The sequence below is a fragment of the Schistocerca gregaria genome, chromosome 2, assembly GCF_023897955.1.
Source record: "Schistocerca gregaria isolate iqSchGreg1 chromosome 2, iqSchGreg1.2, whole genome shotgun sequence".
Classification (NCBI taxonomy): Eukaryota; Metazoa; Arthropoda; class Insecta; order Orthoptera; family Acrididae; genus Schistocerca; species Schistocerca gregaria.
The window spans coordinates 561,002,213-561,019,019 of NC_064921.1; the positions used below are offsets into that span (position 1 = coordinate 561,002,213).

Here is a 16,807-nt window from a genome sequence, read left to right on the forward strand (position 1 = left end):
ACAACTCATGGTCTGGTTATAGTCCAGGCATTGAGCACATGTAATAGCAAAACTTGCAGCACCTGAAGATGACAGGTGGATTGGTTATCAAAATATTCTGCAAAAAAAAGGGATCAACAAGTGGGCAGAACATCTGGAAGCACATTACTGATCAGTCATATCGAAATAACCTCAGAAATAATACGATAAAATCTGCTTGTTGCTATATTCATGGGAATACTTACAGCTTAAGCAATGCCACTGATGCTGATACTGTTATCTCTTTTCAGTGTACATTTCAGCAAGACACACATTTTTCATAAGCAATAATGAATCAAATATAACTATAGAATGTTATTCAGTGGATTACTTGTGGTGCATGATCTGTGTACTTGTCATGTAGTTGTTTGCCGATGTTGTGGCCTTCATTCTGAAGACTGGTTTGAGGTAATTTTCCAGAGTAGCCTATTTTTTGAAGTATTTTCATATGTACATAACTGCTGCACCTTCCATACATTGGAACCTTTTATTTTAGTCTAACCTTGGTTACTGTCCATGATTTTTACCCTTCACGCTTCCATATATTACCAAATTAACTATTTCACGGTGTCTCAACACATGCCCTATCACCCAAACCATTCTTTTATTCAAGTTGTGATATGAAGGTTTCTCCTTGATTCAGACCTTTTCGTTAATTATCTGATCCACTCGTCTAATCTTCAGCATTTTTCTGTAGTACCATATTTAAAAGCTTATTTTTCTGTTCTTGTCTGAACTGTTTTATCATCTTCATTTCATATGCAACAAAATACTTTCAGAAAAAATTTCCTGCATCCTACATATTTCTCTTTTTCATTATAGCTTATGGTGGTTATTGACCACTAGAAGCGAGTGTTGATGCAACATACTATGAACTAACCAAAATCTTTGACTTTTTTCGTGTCCATGGCTCGGCTGAATCTCTTGTCCACCTTGTGCTGCACCTGGACATTTTGTATCATGGATGTTGACTGCCCCATTAGTGGCATGGATTTCTTACACAACTCTGGGTTCTCACCAAACCTTGAAGCATCAGCCTTCTGGCACCAATATCAACATGACGCAGATCCTGCAGACACCCTCGCAGCATTGCCTATTCCCAAAGTCAGTGACATTCCAGCTTTTAGTGTCACTAGTGTTCCTACATCTGCCCCCACTGATGTTGCAGCCATGCAGAGTGGCCGCGTGGTTAGAGGCGCCATGTCACTAATTGTGCATCCCCTCCTGCCGGAGGTTCGAGTCCTCCCTCAGGCATTGGTGTGTGTGTGTTGTTATTAGCATAAGTTAGTTTAAGTAGTGTGTAAGTCTGGGACCCATGACCTCAGCAGTTTGTCCCTTAGGAATTCACTCACATTTCAACTGATGTTACCCAGGGAATCCCATTGGTGGTAAGCAGAATTACTAATGGTATTTGTCACTGACTGAAGACCAGGCAAGGCCTCCTGATACACCACAAGGCTCAATGCCTTAATGCCACTAAATTAAAGCATGCAAAAATCACGGTACAAGAACTGATAGATTCTGGTATTGACCACCTGTCCAGGAATTGGTCCTCACCGATCCAATTAGTTCCCAAGAAGGATGGTTCATTTCATCTGTGTGGCAACTGCGAACAACTGAATGTCTAATCAATCTTAGATAACTATCCCAATACCGCACATACAGGTTTTTGCCCAACAGTTCCATAGTGCGCAGGTTTTCAGTGTGATGGATTGTCGGAAACCGTACCACCAGATCCCAATGCATTGGCAAGATGTCCCCCAGACTACAATAATCACCCTTTCAGACTCTATGAGTACTGTTACATGCCATACAACATTTTATTGATTACATACGATTGTTGCTCCCACACTGTTATGCATATATAGAGAACATTCTTATTTTGTCAACTATCTTCAAAGAGCATGAAAAACATCTATCAAGAGTCCTTAACACATTTGCTGAGAATGGGGTCATGATCAACAAGGATAAATCACAGTTGTCAGAAGCTAATGTAATATTCCTAGGTTATAATGTCTCTGTGAAACGCATCCATCCCACTTTGGAACAAGTCACTTTTATTCGTGACCTTCCTCTGCCTGTGACTTACTGTGATGTACGCCTTTTCCTAGGCATGATAAATGTTTTTCGACAACACATGCCGCACACTGTGTCCCTGTAATCACCGTTGACTGTTGCACTTACAGGACAGAATGCTTCCATATTTTGCAATGTTCTATGGTGTGATGATGCGATGCATGTTCAATGTATTAAACTGTATGCACCAAAGCTGTCACTCTCACACACCTGGTCTCTGATGCTCCAATATCAATCACAGTGGATACGAGTGACATAGCCATTGGCACTAAGCTTCTTTAGCAGGTTCTTTTTGCATAAGTTATCTGCCTCCCAGCACAAATGGTCCACTTTTGACAAAGAACTTTTTGCCATTTATGAAGTAATTTGACATTTCTGCAAGAACAGCAAGGGTAAGTTAATGATTATATATACACACACCATAAGCTGCTGGCCAATGCAGTGTGTAAACTCACACACGACCTACTTCCCTGATGCTTCTGACACATGGAACTAATATGTCAATTCACCACCGATGTCCGTTAAATGAAGGGCAAGGACAGTGGTATCACTGACTACATATCACATGTTAGTGTGATCTCTCTATTCTTAGGAATTCGATGAACTATCAGTCCAACAGCAAACAGATGACAACATACAGCAGTTACTAGACAGTGAGTCTACCTCACCCTCAACTGAGCCTCACCAAATTCTTGATTCTTTTGTATTGGTCCTCTGTGACACTTCCACAGGCACAGCCTACCCCCTAGTTCTGCTGTTATCCATGACCTTGTGCATACTAATATTTGGGCTGCCACGTGCCTAATAATGAAGTGTTTCATATGGACAGGGTTTAGAGCAGACTTCAAAAGCTGGACCTGTGCATATGCACCTTGACAGCACTCCACTGTTGGGCTCATCTGACATATCTAAAGGCAGTCCGTCATGTACTTCTTGACCTGGTTGGCTCATTCCCTCCATCAGAGGATTTTTGATACATCCTGTCTATCATCGACCACATTTCTCAGTGGTTTGAGGTCATTCTGATCACATATATAACAGTCTCCTCTGCTGCATGGGCCTTTATCACCTCCAGGATGATTCAGTTCAGCCTACAGTCTTTGGTCACAATGGACCAGGAATGACAGTTTGCAGCTGTTCTTCTCTCCAAGCTGTGTGACCTGTGTGGTGTGAGCAAATTTTGTACAACAGCCTATCACCCGCGGAGCAATGGGTTGGTTGAGCACTGACACTGCACTTTAAAATCTGTGCTGATGTGATGACATACCTTGGTCAGAGGCTCTTCTCTGGGTCCTGCTTTTTGCCCGTACAGCCTACAAAGAGGGTTTAAAAGCCTCACTAGGTGACATTGTATGGAAAACCTTTCGTCCATCTGGCACAATTTGTCAAGGACTCCAACCCTCCCACACAGCCCAAGCTTCTGACATTAGTAGAATGCTTCTGACACCTTATCATACATTTATGCCCCCTGCCACTGAGGGTGCACATGGTTCCTCATATCTCCATGCACAGAGACCTACACGTTTGCGACTGCATGATGTTGCATGATGACACAGTGTGACCTGCACTGTGCCTGTCCTACTCGGACCCACATAAAGTATTACACTGCTTGCTGCAGACCTTTGACATTCTGCTCAACGATAAAAGATAAACAGTGTCTGTCTCACATCTTAATCCAGCTTGGTGCCTCAACAAAAACACAAATTTGGAGGACGACCTCCCCCCCCCCTTCCCCCCAAGCCCTCCCAATCTCTCTTCCGTGTGACTCCTCACTCCCAGATCTCCTAATGAGCCAAACACTCCTTCTGGCTCTGATAGTGTGTATAATGATGCATATGACACTAGTAGTCCTCCATCCAGTTCAGAGGTTGTGTGTGAAAGATTATGTTGCCTGTGAAAGATTGCCCTCAGCGTTCCCCCAACCCAGTAACTCCACTGACTGGCCAAAACCGCCTGACGACAGCTGTGTTGCCATCTTCCACATAGACATGTTATCCTTTCCCATTGAGGACCTCTCTCTGGATGGCACACTGTTCATCCTGCACACCCCTCCATGCACATTGGATGATTTGATGCCCAGGGCGTGCTTGTCTGCGCATTTGTGATCCCTCCAGACACAGAGGAGACAGTCATCACTGCCTCAATAGATGATGATAGCCACCTTTCTATTCACATGCCACTCGCAGTGTGAAATGCTGAGTCGCCGATCCCGGTTTATCTGTTTGGCCATCCACTCTGCCCACCAATGTGGCAATGTGACTTCATCATTAATGCAATCTACACCCATAGGTCCTCTTTCCTTGTGGGGACATCTTTAGACATGATCACAGACCAAACACCACACCAACCTACATCTACACCTCTCCCCGCTCTGCTCTAGGCGGTGGGGGTGGGGAACTCTATGATGGTCATCAACCACCAGATATGAGTGTCAACACAATGTGCTGTCTTTGAATTAACCAAAATCTTTGACTTTTCAAACTCGCACCACCACTACGGTTTGTTCCATAGTCTTATTCTGGCATTTGGCATGTGGTGTTCTATCATATACTGTGTTCGTAATAAATACTGAGTTTCATATTAAGTGATGTTCAGATTATTAATACAATGACTGTGTGACCTGCTACCCATAAGTTTTTCTTGCTATTGCCGATATCAGTTTCATATCACATCTGCTTCTGTCAGCATCAGTTATTTCATTGCCCAAATAATGATACTCATCTGCTACTTTTGGTGTCTCATTTCCTAATCAATTTCCTAAATTTCACATGATTTAAGCCAACTTCATTTCATTATCCTTGTTTTACTTTTGTTGGTGTTCATCTTACATCATCTTGTCAAAACACTATCCAATCCCATAACATCATGAGCATTAGGAACATTGCTGAGTTAATTGAGATGTGGGAGCTATTTCTCAACTTCAGTTTTTTCAGTTTTCATAACAATATTCATACAAACTGAAGGTCTTACGTGCCATAGTCTGAAGAGCATAATGGCCAAAATCATTATGAGTGATTTGGAAAATAATTTAAAAAAAAACACACACACAATTTAACTTGTTACAAAATCTGTTGTTGGAGATAAGCCTTTAGTGGTAATTAGGTCCACACATTTATCAACATGAAGATCAGTCTGCCAGAGACCTTTAAAACTACTAATAACACAAATTGTTAGTCTCCACAAATTGATCGCCATGTAGACAAACATACATCTATCTGAAAAATGTGGAAATCACAAGATGTTAATGTGTCAGAATTTTATTTTTTATCCTAGTTTATTATTTCATCCTGATAAGTGAATCTTTAGTTTCAAATAAATAAGTAAAGTAATTACAGTCTTCTCATATGAAGAGACAGTTAACAACTTTGTACAGATGTATAGACACAACTTAATTACTTGCACCACAAACACTTTGAAGTCTATAATACTACAGAAGTGAAAACAGAAAATGAAGATTACCTCATGGCCCACACTGGACTGTCCTATTAGAATGTCTTGTATATTTATACCATCATAGAATCGATCTGACGGCAGAGAAATGTTGAGTATTGCAGCAATAGTTGGCATAATGTCAAGTGATGACACTAAAGCCTCAGATACACTCCCTGGCTGAAATTTTAATGATTTTATATGTCATTTTTGTGTTTTGACTAAAAAGAGGTACAGAGCATATTAAAAATTTACTGTAGTAATATTGCTTTGTTCACACATGCATGTGCTCATGCGCGTGTGCACGTTCACGCACGCACGCACGCACGCACGCACACACACACACACACACACACACACACACACACACACACACACATAGAAAGTACACGATTTGTAATAAAACAGTTTCCAGTATTATGATCTTCAAGGGAGATGTTTTTGAAATTTAAATTACATTATTTTAATACTTTTTCTGAGCATTTTAAAAGCGTGAACGCAACAATTCTTTTACGTTACTTTAACCACAACAAAATCTATATTGCATCTCATCTCAGAATCCACATTTTTTGCGTAAGATGTATTGGTACAATGTACTGGTGCATACTCTCACAAATCAAGTACTGTTTGTGTCTATATGTTTATTAATCATCTTGAAGGTTCTGTTGTTATGATAACTTTTTTAATAGAAAGCTGTGACTATCACTCTTAAATATCTTGGATAAGCTGAAGAAAATTTAAAGAAATCCCAGAAAACATATAATTGAACAGTCAAACATGAATAAACTACTGTGTTCTCATATGCAGGTTCAGGGTTTTACCAATGTGCTATTTCGCTTAGTAGCCCTACTGAAATCCAAACAGCAACTATAAGTGCCCCAAATTACATTTGATGCTCTAACTGACTCATTTCCAAGCACTAGTTCCTATTATAATGTTTGTAAAATTTAACTTTCCTGAAGACATTACCATCTTAGTGGGTCACTCAAGACATCCTCATAGTGAAGAAATAGTGGTTCTGTTGCAACATTTTGGGGGTAAAAGTAACATACTTAATAGATGTATGATATTGATCCAACCACAGTAATGATGAACTGATAAAAAATAAACTGACACATGACCAAAACTTCTTCGAGGTACCAGTACAATGACTGACTTAAAAAAATGATTAATATTAAAATTCGGTCAGTTAAGCAGAGGATAACTGTCACATGTATCTAGTTACAGTTTGTATTTGAAATATGAAATAATTTTTTTGGGTTCTTTATTTTTGTATTGGACTACTTACACAATGACTAGTTTAAATGTCTCAGTTCTTAGCTGATATACACAAGGTTCACATATCGTGACTGGCAAGGAAAATGATTGTTACATATTTCAATGTAAGAGGAAAAAGAAAATGGAGATTTTACCAAATAACAACTTAGTTATTATTCATATATATAGGCCAGTGTCAGATGACAATACATCAAGCTTGCACTGTCACTCACTGTCACTGTGTGACTATGTGTGACTATAACAGGTAGACACTGGCTGTATAGCCATTTCTCATCATTGTGGCCAGGTTAGAGGCCAGTCACATGTCATCTCATCTCATTTAACAGCTAGCTGGCTAATTAATGATGCTGAAGAATTCTCACTGCCCTCCACTAGCTCACAGGACCAGTGATCTCTTACTGACTTTTGCATTAAATGACAGTTTTTGTTTTCTTGAATACTTTCACACACATTATAGTGTATGATGATGAAACTCTGATAACAGACTGGATTTGCTGTTGACAAAATTATGATTTGAATTTGGGTTTACTACTGATGGCCCAGGTTATCTCATTTTGTATTTTTGTGTATTTTGATTCGTGTTAATGTTTGACATATATCTTTCAGAGAAGGGTATAGAAAAGCAGACTTACATTAGCACATTATGGATCCAACCATTCTCAGGTTCCTGTAATTTTGAGAACAGCTCTGTTAGTAATTATTCGAGGTATAAAGAGGCAACATAAAGAGCAACTACAGCTCTTGTTAACATCAGTCTGAGCAGCACCATATTCAGCTCTGCCAACTTTCATCCCATTTACTAAAACTATGAAAAATTGGTAGTTCAAATACAACACCAGTAATATAACTTTCACACTTCTGAAGTAAAAAGCACTCGCTTTGTTTCCTGATGTCCATTGTGTTTGTCTCAAGAGCTGACTCCAGTGGTTAATCATAATATGAGGGTGGTATGAAAAGTTATTGGCCTTGTTCACAAATCATAGCACTAGATGCTGGAATTTTTTCGCCAGAGGTTACTACAACTTTCAACCATCTCAGTAGAAAATTGAAATTTATTATGTTGTCTGTAGGAAGCTATCTGAGAAAGGCACGATGCATTAATTCTCAGAAATGGAGACAATTAAGTTTTGTTCAGTGCTAAATTCTTTTGTATAAACAAATTTTATGCCAACTGAAATTCATTCAATTTTCACATATGTGTAGTGTGACTGTTCTTCAGTTTCCATTATGAAGAAATGGACTACCAAATTTAAAAGAGACAGCAAAGAATCTGAGATGGTCCTTGTGAAAGACATGTGAAATGCATGACCACACCAAAAATTGTAAAAAAAAAAAAGGTAAAATATAGCCTCAGAAGATGAGTGTAAGAATGTACATGAAATTGCCAGGACTGTAGGAATTCCCAAAGAACATTTTGACTGTAGTTGTCATGAAGAACTGCACATGAAAAAGCTTTGTGCAAGATGGGTGAGCACCTGCTCATGACCAATTAGAAATGAGTCTGGATGACTTTTTCAAACAGTATTTGACTCATTGTTCTACAAAGAAAATTGTTTTTCATCATTGATTTGTGACACTGGATGAAACATGATATCATCACCACATATCAGAATCAAAATTACTTTCAAAACTGTGGGCAAGAGCTGGTTCTTCAGCTACAAAGAGCATGAAGATGATATCATCAGATGGAGAGATCTACACACTGGTATTTTGAGATGTGAAAGAAATTCTGTTAATTGACTGTCTTCAAAATGTAAGACAATAATTTGGGAGTATTATTCTAACTTTCTAAGGGATCTGGATGCAAGAAATTCAAGAAAAGAGACCTTGTTGCAGGAAAAAAATATTTTTCTGAAATGTATGCACCAGCCCACGAAAGTGTCTTTACAATGGGAAAATTGATGGATCTGTGTTGTTCAGTGTCAGACCATCGACCCTGTTTCTTCAGATTTGGCTTCCTCAGACTTCCACAACTTCCCAAAACTCAATGTTTCTTTCCAACCAAGATGTGACTATAGCTGCAGATGAATATTTTGCAGTTCCATGGGAATACTACAAAGATGTAATAATGGTACTGGAGTGTCACTGGAGTTAGTGTTTTTTGAAAATATACATTCTCATCACCACTATCAGGCTATGAACCTTTCAGACCAAACACTAAGTAAAGAAAACGTATAGTTTTTCAGTGACATGGAACCCAATGGCCAATATTCTTCAAAATGTAAGGCACAGATGGTTATCTTTTGCGGTGGCCAGCACCTGCAATATTTTAGAGGTTCTAAGAGGAGCTCATTCAGTCCATATCGTAATTTTCACATTAACTGGATAATGTTTTAATAACAAGTCTGAAGTAACTGCTGTTGCACCTACAATATTTATGTACTTCGTTTACTGAAGTGCATGCTTCAGAACTTTAATGCAAATTGTATAAACGTCAAAGGTTTCAGCCTTATGCTGATTATCTGAGTGAGGATTGCGTTATATCAAGTTGGCAACCTTTGAATTCAATTGATTAATTATATGAGCCTGTCACTTGGAAATATGTACAGTCTATCCATCAGGAATGAATCTAGGGCTGTAGGGTTAGTTTCTAGAAGGGATCATAGTTTCTTACCCCCCCTTCCTCCCTTCCCTTTTAACTGTCACTTCCAGTTTTAACAAACCACTGTTGACCAGGATTTAATAATAATAACAGTAATATACATCAAGTATGGTTAGAGTATGATAGTGGCGCCCACTCCTCCCCCCCCCCCCCCCCCCCCCGCCCCCAAAAAATGATGTAACAAAGAAAGAGTCATATGGAATTACTGGATAAGAGACACCAAGCAGTAGGTTCAGTTGCCTGATTCCTCTGCACACAATGGCCCCTTTCATCGCTGCTACATAAAAATGTGTCCTGCATGTAATTATTGAGTGTGGGCAAGTTAATGGATGAGTGTATAGTGTGGCGTCAGGTTTGTGTTGTATGATGATGAAGACAGAAGGGAAAGAGTGAAACCTGGTGCCAACGCATAGCCTACTCTTTTTGAATATCACCAAGGGGCTGTCAGACTTAACGTCCTGATCCATATGACGGATCACTAATAACAGTATCACAGGCCCTCATTTCATTAGACTCTGTGGAATTTATTGTGCACCCTGCTCCAAAAAATCAACCATAATCACAACCTCTGTATCCCAGTATACTGTAGCCATAGGTACATACAGTTGTGCACTTTTCCTTCTCAAGTGAGTTTTTGTGTTGGCATTTCATTGACAGCTTTTTTGATTCTAGTTCAAAAAAATGAACCCATGTTTTTCCACCAGTCACATTTTTTGGACAAACTCCTCTTCTTCCAAATGGAAGCACTGCAAGAGTCAGGAGGCAGTTCTTTATCTCGTCTTTTTATTCTGATACCCAAGTTGCATAAACCTTTGAGTATCTCAGTTATTGGACAGTCATCATCACACCGCATTTACTGAGGGAGATAATGCAACACACATAATTTGCAGTCACCATGAATGATGTCATTGACTCACTGAATGTTGTGTGGAGTCACTGCAGTCACTGGCCTGCTGCTCTGTATTTTGCCTGCCAATGGTGTTTTCCCTTCAGCGTTGTTACAGTGATGAACCCATCATCTAAAAGGGCTTGTGTCCTCTGTTGCATCACTGTACACATTTTTCAGTCAATCACAAATGCAAATGGGCATTTCTTCTCATGTGTTTAAGAATTCTATCGCAGAATGCAGTCTGATACAAACATCGATGTAGCCACTTTGCAAGCGACTGCAGTACTTTCGTCTGTTGATGCACAAAGGTACTACTGCAATGGATTGGAGAAGAAGCCTTTTGGAATAGCACCAAATTCAAATTTTGCACTTAACAAACTTCATTTAAGGAGAAAAAATAGGAGGCATTACATTTTGACTGACCATATATACACTCCTGGAAACTGAAATACGAACACCATGAATTCATTGTCCCAGGAAGGGGAAACTTTATTGACACATTCCTGGGGTCAGATACATCATATGATCACACTGACAGAACCACAGGCACATAGACACAGGCAACAGAGCATGCACAATGTCGGCACTAGTACAGTGTATATCCACCTTTCGCAGCAATGCAGGCTGCTATTCTCCCATGGAGACGATCGTAGAGATGCTGGATGTAGTCCTGTGGAATGGCTTACCATGCCATTTCCACCTGGCGCCTCAGTTGGACCAGCGTTCGTGCTGGACATGCAGACCGCATGAGACGACGCTTCATTCAGTCCCAAACATGCTCAATGGGAGACAGATCCGGAGATCTTGCTGGCCAGGGTAGTTGACTTACACCTTCTAGAGAATGTTGGGTGGCACGGGATATATGCGGAAGTTCATTGTCCTGTTGGAACAGCAAGTTCCCTTGCCGGTCTAGGAATGGTAGAACGATGGGTTCGATGACGGTTTGGATGTCCCGTGCACTATTCAGTGTCCCCTCGACGATCACCAGAGGTGTACGGCCAGTGTAGGAGATCGCTCCCCACACCATGATGCCGGGTGTTGGCCCTGTGTGCCTCGGTCGTATGCAGTCCTGCTCACCTGCACGGCGCCAAACACGCATACGACCATCATTGGCACCAAGGCAGAAGCGACTCTCATCGCTGAAGACGACACGTCTCCATTCGTCCCTTCATTCACGCCTGTCGCGACACCACTGGAGGCAGGCTGCACGATGTTGGGGCGTGAGCGAAAGACGGCCTAACCGTGTGCGGGACCGTAGCCCAGCTTCATGGAGATGGTTGCGAATGGTGCTCGCTGATACTCCAGGAGCAACAGTGTCCCTAATTTGCTGGGAAGTGGCGGTGCGGTCCCCTACGGCACTGCGTAGGATCCTACGGTCTTGGTGTGCATCCGTGCGTCGCTGCGATCCGGTCCCAGGTCGACGGGCACGTGCACCTTCCGCCGACCACTGGCGACAACATCGATGTACTGTGGAGACCTCACGCCCCACGTGTTGAGCAATTCGGCGGTACGTCCACCCGGCCTCCCGCATGCCTACTATACGCCCTCGCTCAAAGTCCATCAACTGCACATACGGTTCACGTCCACGCTGTCGCGGCATGCTTCCAGTGTTAAAGACTGCGATGGAGCTCCGTATGCCACGGCAAACTGGCTGACACTGATGGCGGCGGTGCACAAATGCTGCGCAGCTAGCGCCATTTGACAACCAACACCACGGTTCCTGGTGTGTCCGCTGTGCCGTGCATGTGATCATTGCTTGTACAGCCCTCTCGCAGTGTCCGGAGCAAGTATGGTGGGTCTGACACACCGGTGTCAATGTGTTCTTTTTTCCATTTCCAGGAGTGTATATAGATGGAATGACAACTTAAGTTAACATTACAGTTTATGCAGATATTTACAACACTTCAGACTGGGAAGGCAACTATGAGTCACTGTGCTTGGTTAGATAGTAAAGTAAAATTCCGTTAGGAGGAAGTAGGAAGAAAAAAAATCTGAAGTTTTAAGTGATCGGGCCTTTATATAACAAACAAATTTCTGGTGTCAAAATTCTCCCCAGCTGGGAATGCAAAAGCAAAGAAACTATTAATTATTGTCACACATTCTTATACAACCACGTTAAAAACAGTAGAAAATAGACAGAATGAGAGATGAGGAAGGGGGAGGAGGGTGAGAAAGAACAGGAGTAACTGGAAGAGAAAGAGAAGAAGGAAATCAAGAAAAGTAAGAAAATGGGATGATAAAACAAGAATGTATAAAAACTAATTCTATCAAGTCTGTGTGTGAAGCCAAAAAGTATGAATAAGAACTTTCTGATTATGTTTCTGAAGAAACTGGTTGCCTAATCTTTTACCTGTACATGATCAGGCCATAACACCAAGCTGGGAACACGATGTCCACATTCCCAAACAGTGTTCTTCTGAGCACCCCCACCTCCTCCTCCCTGTGCATCCCTCTGCCACTTCCCAGCAAATGGGCCACAGGATCCTGCCAAATCACATTTCATTTCCCATGGGCCATTGTCACCTGTTTGCAAACAAGAAGATCTACTGTCATACCATAGCCAACTACAATAAAGCTCGTCATAAACCTCCCTCACATTGTCTATCTGTATTGAGAAATTAATTCTACAGGATTATCTGAGCATAAAATTTGAAAATAAAAGTTGGATATGAAATAAAGGATGATTCTTGCTAACTAGAAAACAGCAACAATCCAATGCTATTCATTTACACTAGTAGTGTAGTTACCAGTTTCAAACCAACAGGTTCATCTTCAAATGGCTGTTCATGGCTAGGTACACATTAGTTGATGTTCACACAGCCACAGTCTAAAAATGCCAGTTTTCATCAAAGTAACATTCACATATGAGAATTATGTGAAACGAAGACAGATAGAAAAATTATACTCATCTTAGTTGTTGGCAAAAAAGAGAAATGTTGAGTTGTCTTAATGTTATCAAGAATACACAGTTACAGATATGGATAAGAATAAAAACTGTAGAAGACAACCTTCTGAACAAATTTTAGACACATCAACAACCTTTTTAAGAGAGAAATAGCCAAATACCTGGAACCATTTCTGTGCAAGTACTTCAGACATGTATGTGCTGAGTATATATAGGAAAGAAATTCAACATATGCTGTAATGCGTAAACCAGGAAACACTACAGTGAGTGAAGTGATTGATGCTGGGATTTTTTTAGCCTTGTTTTAGCTTATATCCTGATAAATAAGTAGTGAATAGAACAAATATTTTGTAAATTACTGTCACATTGACATTATTAATTTTACTACAAAATATGTTTACAAATGCCATTATTTTTTAAAAAGTCTACTGTTGGATATCAGGTTATTGTTATTGTTATTGTTATTGTTACTGCCATTGTACTGAGAACTAATTTCATAGAATATTCTTGAAAATCAGCAGAACATGAGGTCCTTTTAATAGCATTTACAAATTGTTTATTTCAGAAACACATGTGGTAATACGTCAATTACCAAACCAAGATTTTATGAATGTGATAGTGTAGCGTGTGCTACACATGTTGCACATAATGGTCACAGTCGTCAGTCAAGATTCATGCCAACCTGATGTTATTTTAGTCTATTTTGCAGTGCAGCATGTGTATAGTGACAAGTGAACTACGGCTGTCAGGCAGCTTCCGCACCAGTTGCAAGCGACACTATGTTTTTATATGTTCTTAAGAATTTTCTAGTTTTTGTTTATTCTTTGATGTGTGAATTTTATGTGATTTTGTAAGTTCCATGCTTGTTGTTCTGTTTTTGCTTACTGTCACTCCCGACTGCAGTAATAATTAGTTACCTCTGTGTCATGAATATTTTCATGCTCAGCAACAATTTTGCTATTTTGTTATGCATTCCTGACCAGATATTTGTTGGATTGTAATAATTTGCTTGTTTGTCCTAGATAATGAAATACTGATATCTGCAAATAAGGAATTTCAATCCAGTGGAATCTCTAGCCTCAGAGTGAACATGTTACTCAGAATTTGGTCGGCTCAAGCTGAATTTGACAAATGAGTGGCCCTGACATGATCTAAGCTGAAGTGGGCTAACCACCATTGGATTTTACTAGTTATGCAAGATAAGTGATGAGCCAATAGTGTCCAGACTAGCAGTCTGTTTGCCTCTGTTTTGGACAAACAATCTGGTGCTGTGGACTGTGCAGGTAGAAGCAACCTTTTGCTGCAATAAAATAATGGCTGAGTTGACAAAATTTGCCCTTGTCATGAGTCAGCTAGACCACCATTTTACTGCAGAACTCATACTAAAAAAGCTTAAAATCAGAATTAGTTAAGAGATTACAGCATCACAAGAATATTGTATATGACGAATGCTTATGCAAAAGGACTTAGGTGATTACAAGCCATCAAGATACTTGCAACATTTGAGTGAGGTAGACACAGTTACCATTTCTGACAGTCCAGACAAGTTGCTGTGCATCCTGTGGTGCAGTTCAATACCACAGGTCAAAGCACTCATGGCACAACCAAAGACGTATCATTAGGTGCCATGGCAGAGATTGCAGATTGAATCCAATAGGCCATTGTATCTGCCCAGGTTCCTGCAGTGACAGTGCTGGGTGGTAGTATGGCAGTGGCAGCAATGGTCATGCATGCAGATTCTGACTCCTTGGTAGCAAAAATCAAATCATTATATATGCAGATTGGCAAGATGCTGTCACAAGGTGGTACTGGTAATGGTAGAGCGCATTACAGCAGGATATCAAGGAGCCATTCTTTGACCAGTGTTGTGTCATGTAGCACAGAACAACACATGCACTGGTACCATCATAGGTTCAATGAGCAGTTGCAGAAATGTACAACACTGTGTTCATTTCCAAATGCCAGCAGCAGTAAGTTGTAGGTGCAGTCAACTGCCCCCTGCAGTCACGATGCCTGTTCGGCGGTGACTGAAGATCCAGCCGGAAGTACCTGATAGGCACTGGTTCAGATTTTATTATATTAGTTCGAACTTCTGTGATGTGAAGCAGACTGTTGATAGCATTCTGTTTATCTGCCACTAATAATTCATGTATCTTGAGGTACAAAACATTGTGTATCATATAGAATTTAAGATTATTCTGCCCATTCACCTGGGACTTCACCATGATGGACATCATCGTGGTTAGTAAAGAAGCTCATTTCTTGGCACATTACCACCTCTTGCAGCCAATGCTTGGCTGGACTGGACTGACTGCTGCAGGGTTTTATTGCAGTACAACTGTGCACAGTGATAAAATGATACAGGCATATGACGAGGAGTGTGCCTCTCTGCTAAGACAATTTCCTGCTTTGAACAGATTGCCAGATACCTAAACAAGTGTCACATAGCACACAATACAGTGCATCACACAGCTGCCCGTATCTTGCAGGCCTAGGCATTTGGCAACTGATTACCTGGCCATTGTTAAAGCTGAATTCAGGACAATACTTAGAGAAAGAATAATCTGACCACCAAGTAGCCCATGGTCATCTGCTGTACACCTTATTTTGAAGAAAGGAGTAGCATGGCATCCATGTGGTGATTATAGTGTATTCAACTCTAGAACTGTACCTGATTGCTATCCTGTGCCCTTGTTGCTAGAGTACAGTTACACGATACAGGGAGCAACAATATTCAGTTTTTACCACTGCACCAAGGCTTATATGCAGATTCCTGTAGCAGAGGAAGACATCCCAAAAATTATTACTCCATTTGAACTTTTTGAAAGCAAGTTCATGACTAGGTTTACAGAACACTGCTGAAACCTGGAAATGATTTATTGATTCTGTCCTGCAAGGGCTTGCCATTTGCTGTGTGTACCTTAACAATGTACTTGTGTTTTCAATCATCAAGGAGCAACTCCACCAGCACCTTAAGGAAGTATTCAAACATTTGGAACAGTATGGTATGATGTTAAACATGGCCAGGAGCACGTTTGGGCTACCCAGTGCCACATTCCTAGGCCCTTGGATATCATATGTAGGCTTCCTACCATTAACTGAGAAGGTCAAAGCCATCTTAGAAGGTCAAAGCCCTCTTGCAGATACCAAGGCCGACCAGAAGTAAGGAATTATACCAGTTTCTGAAGATGTTGAGCTTTTGCCACTGCCATCTACCGCATGCAGCAGAACTGTAGGAATCACTGAAATGTGGCACTCACCAGTTCAAAGGTCAGTGACAATATCCCACTGCAATGGACCGAAGTGATGTTCTCCACTTTCGAGACTGCAAAGCAAAGTGTGGTAAACACATAGCTCCTCACACAACCCAAGCTTGACACACCCTTGGCTTTGATACGGGACATTGGCTGCCACTGCAGCAATTGCCAGATGGTTCACGGCAACTGCTTGCATACTTCTTGTTTAAAGTGTCACCATCACATAAGAAGTGGAGTGCCTACGACTGTGAACTACAGGCTGTGTACGAGATGGTTAAATACAGTAGACTCTTGCTAATCTGGCCATTCCTTGCACATATGGGTTCCTGGTTAGAAACGTGGCGGATTGTTGA

The 16,807-nt window shown here is 40.8% G+C and overlaps 1 protein-coding gene across 1 annotated transcript in view; it reads right to left on the reverse strand.

Moving 5' to 3' along the window:
- LOC126336234 (arylsulfatase G-like) overlaps positions 1-16,807 on the reverse strand; it is a 96,655-nt gene that overhangs the window by 13,946 nt on the left and 65,902 nt on the right. Inside the window, exons 7-8 of the mRNA XM_049999724.1 lie at positions 12,643-12,815; positions 5,554-5,703 (exon numbers count right to left, since the gene is read on the reverse strand). Coding sequence (XP_049855681.1) covers positions 5,554-5,703; positions 12,643-12,815 — 323 coding nt within the window. The remainder of the gene's footprint in view (positions 1-5,553; positions 5,704-12,642; positions 12,816-16,807) is intronic.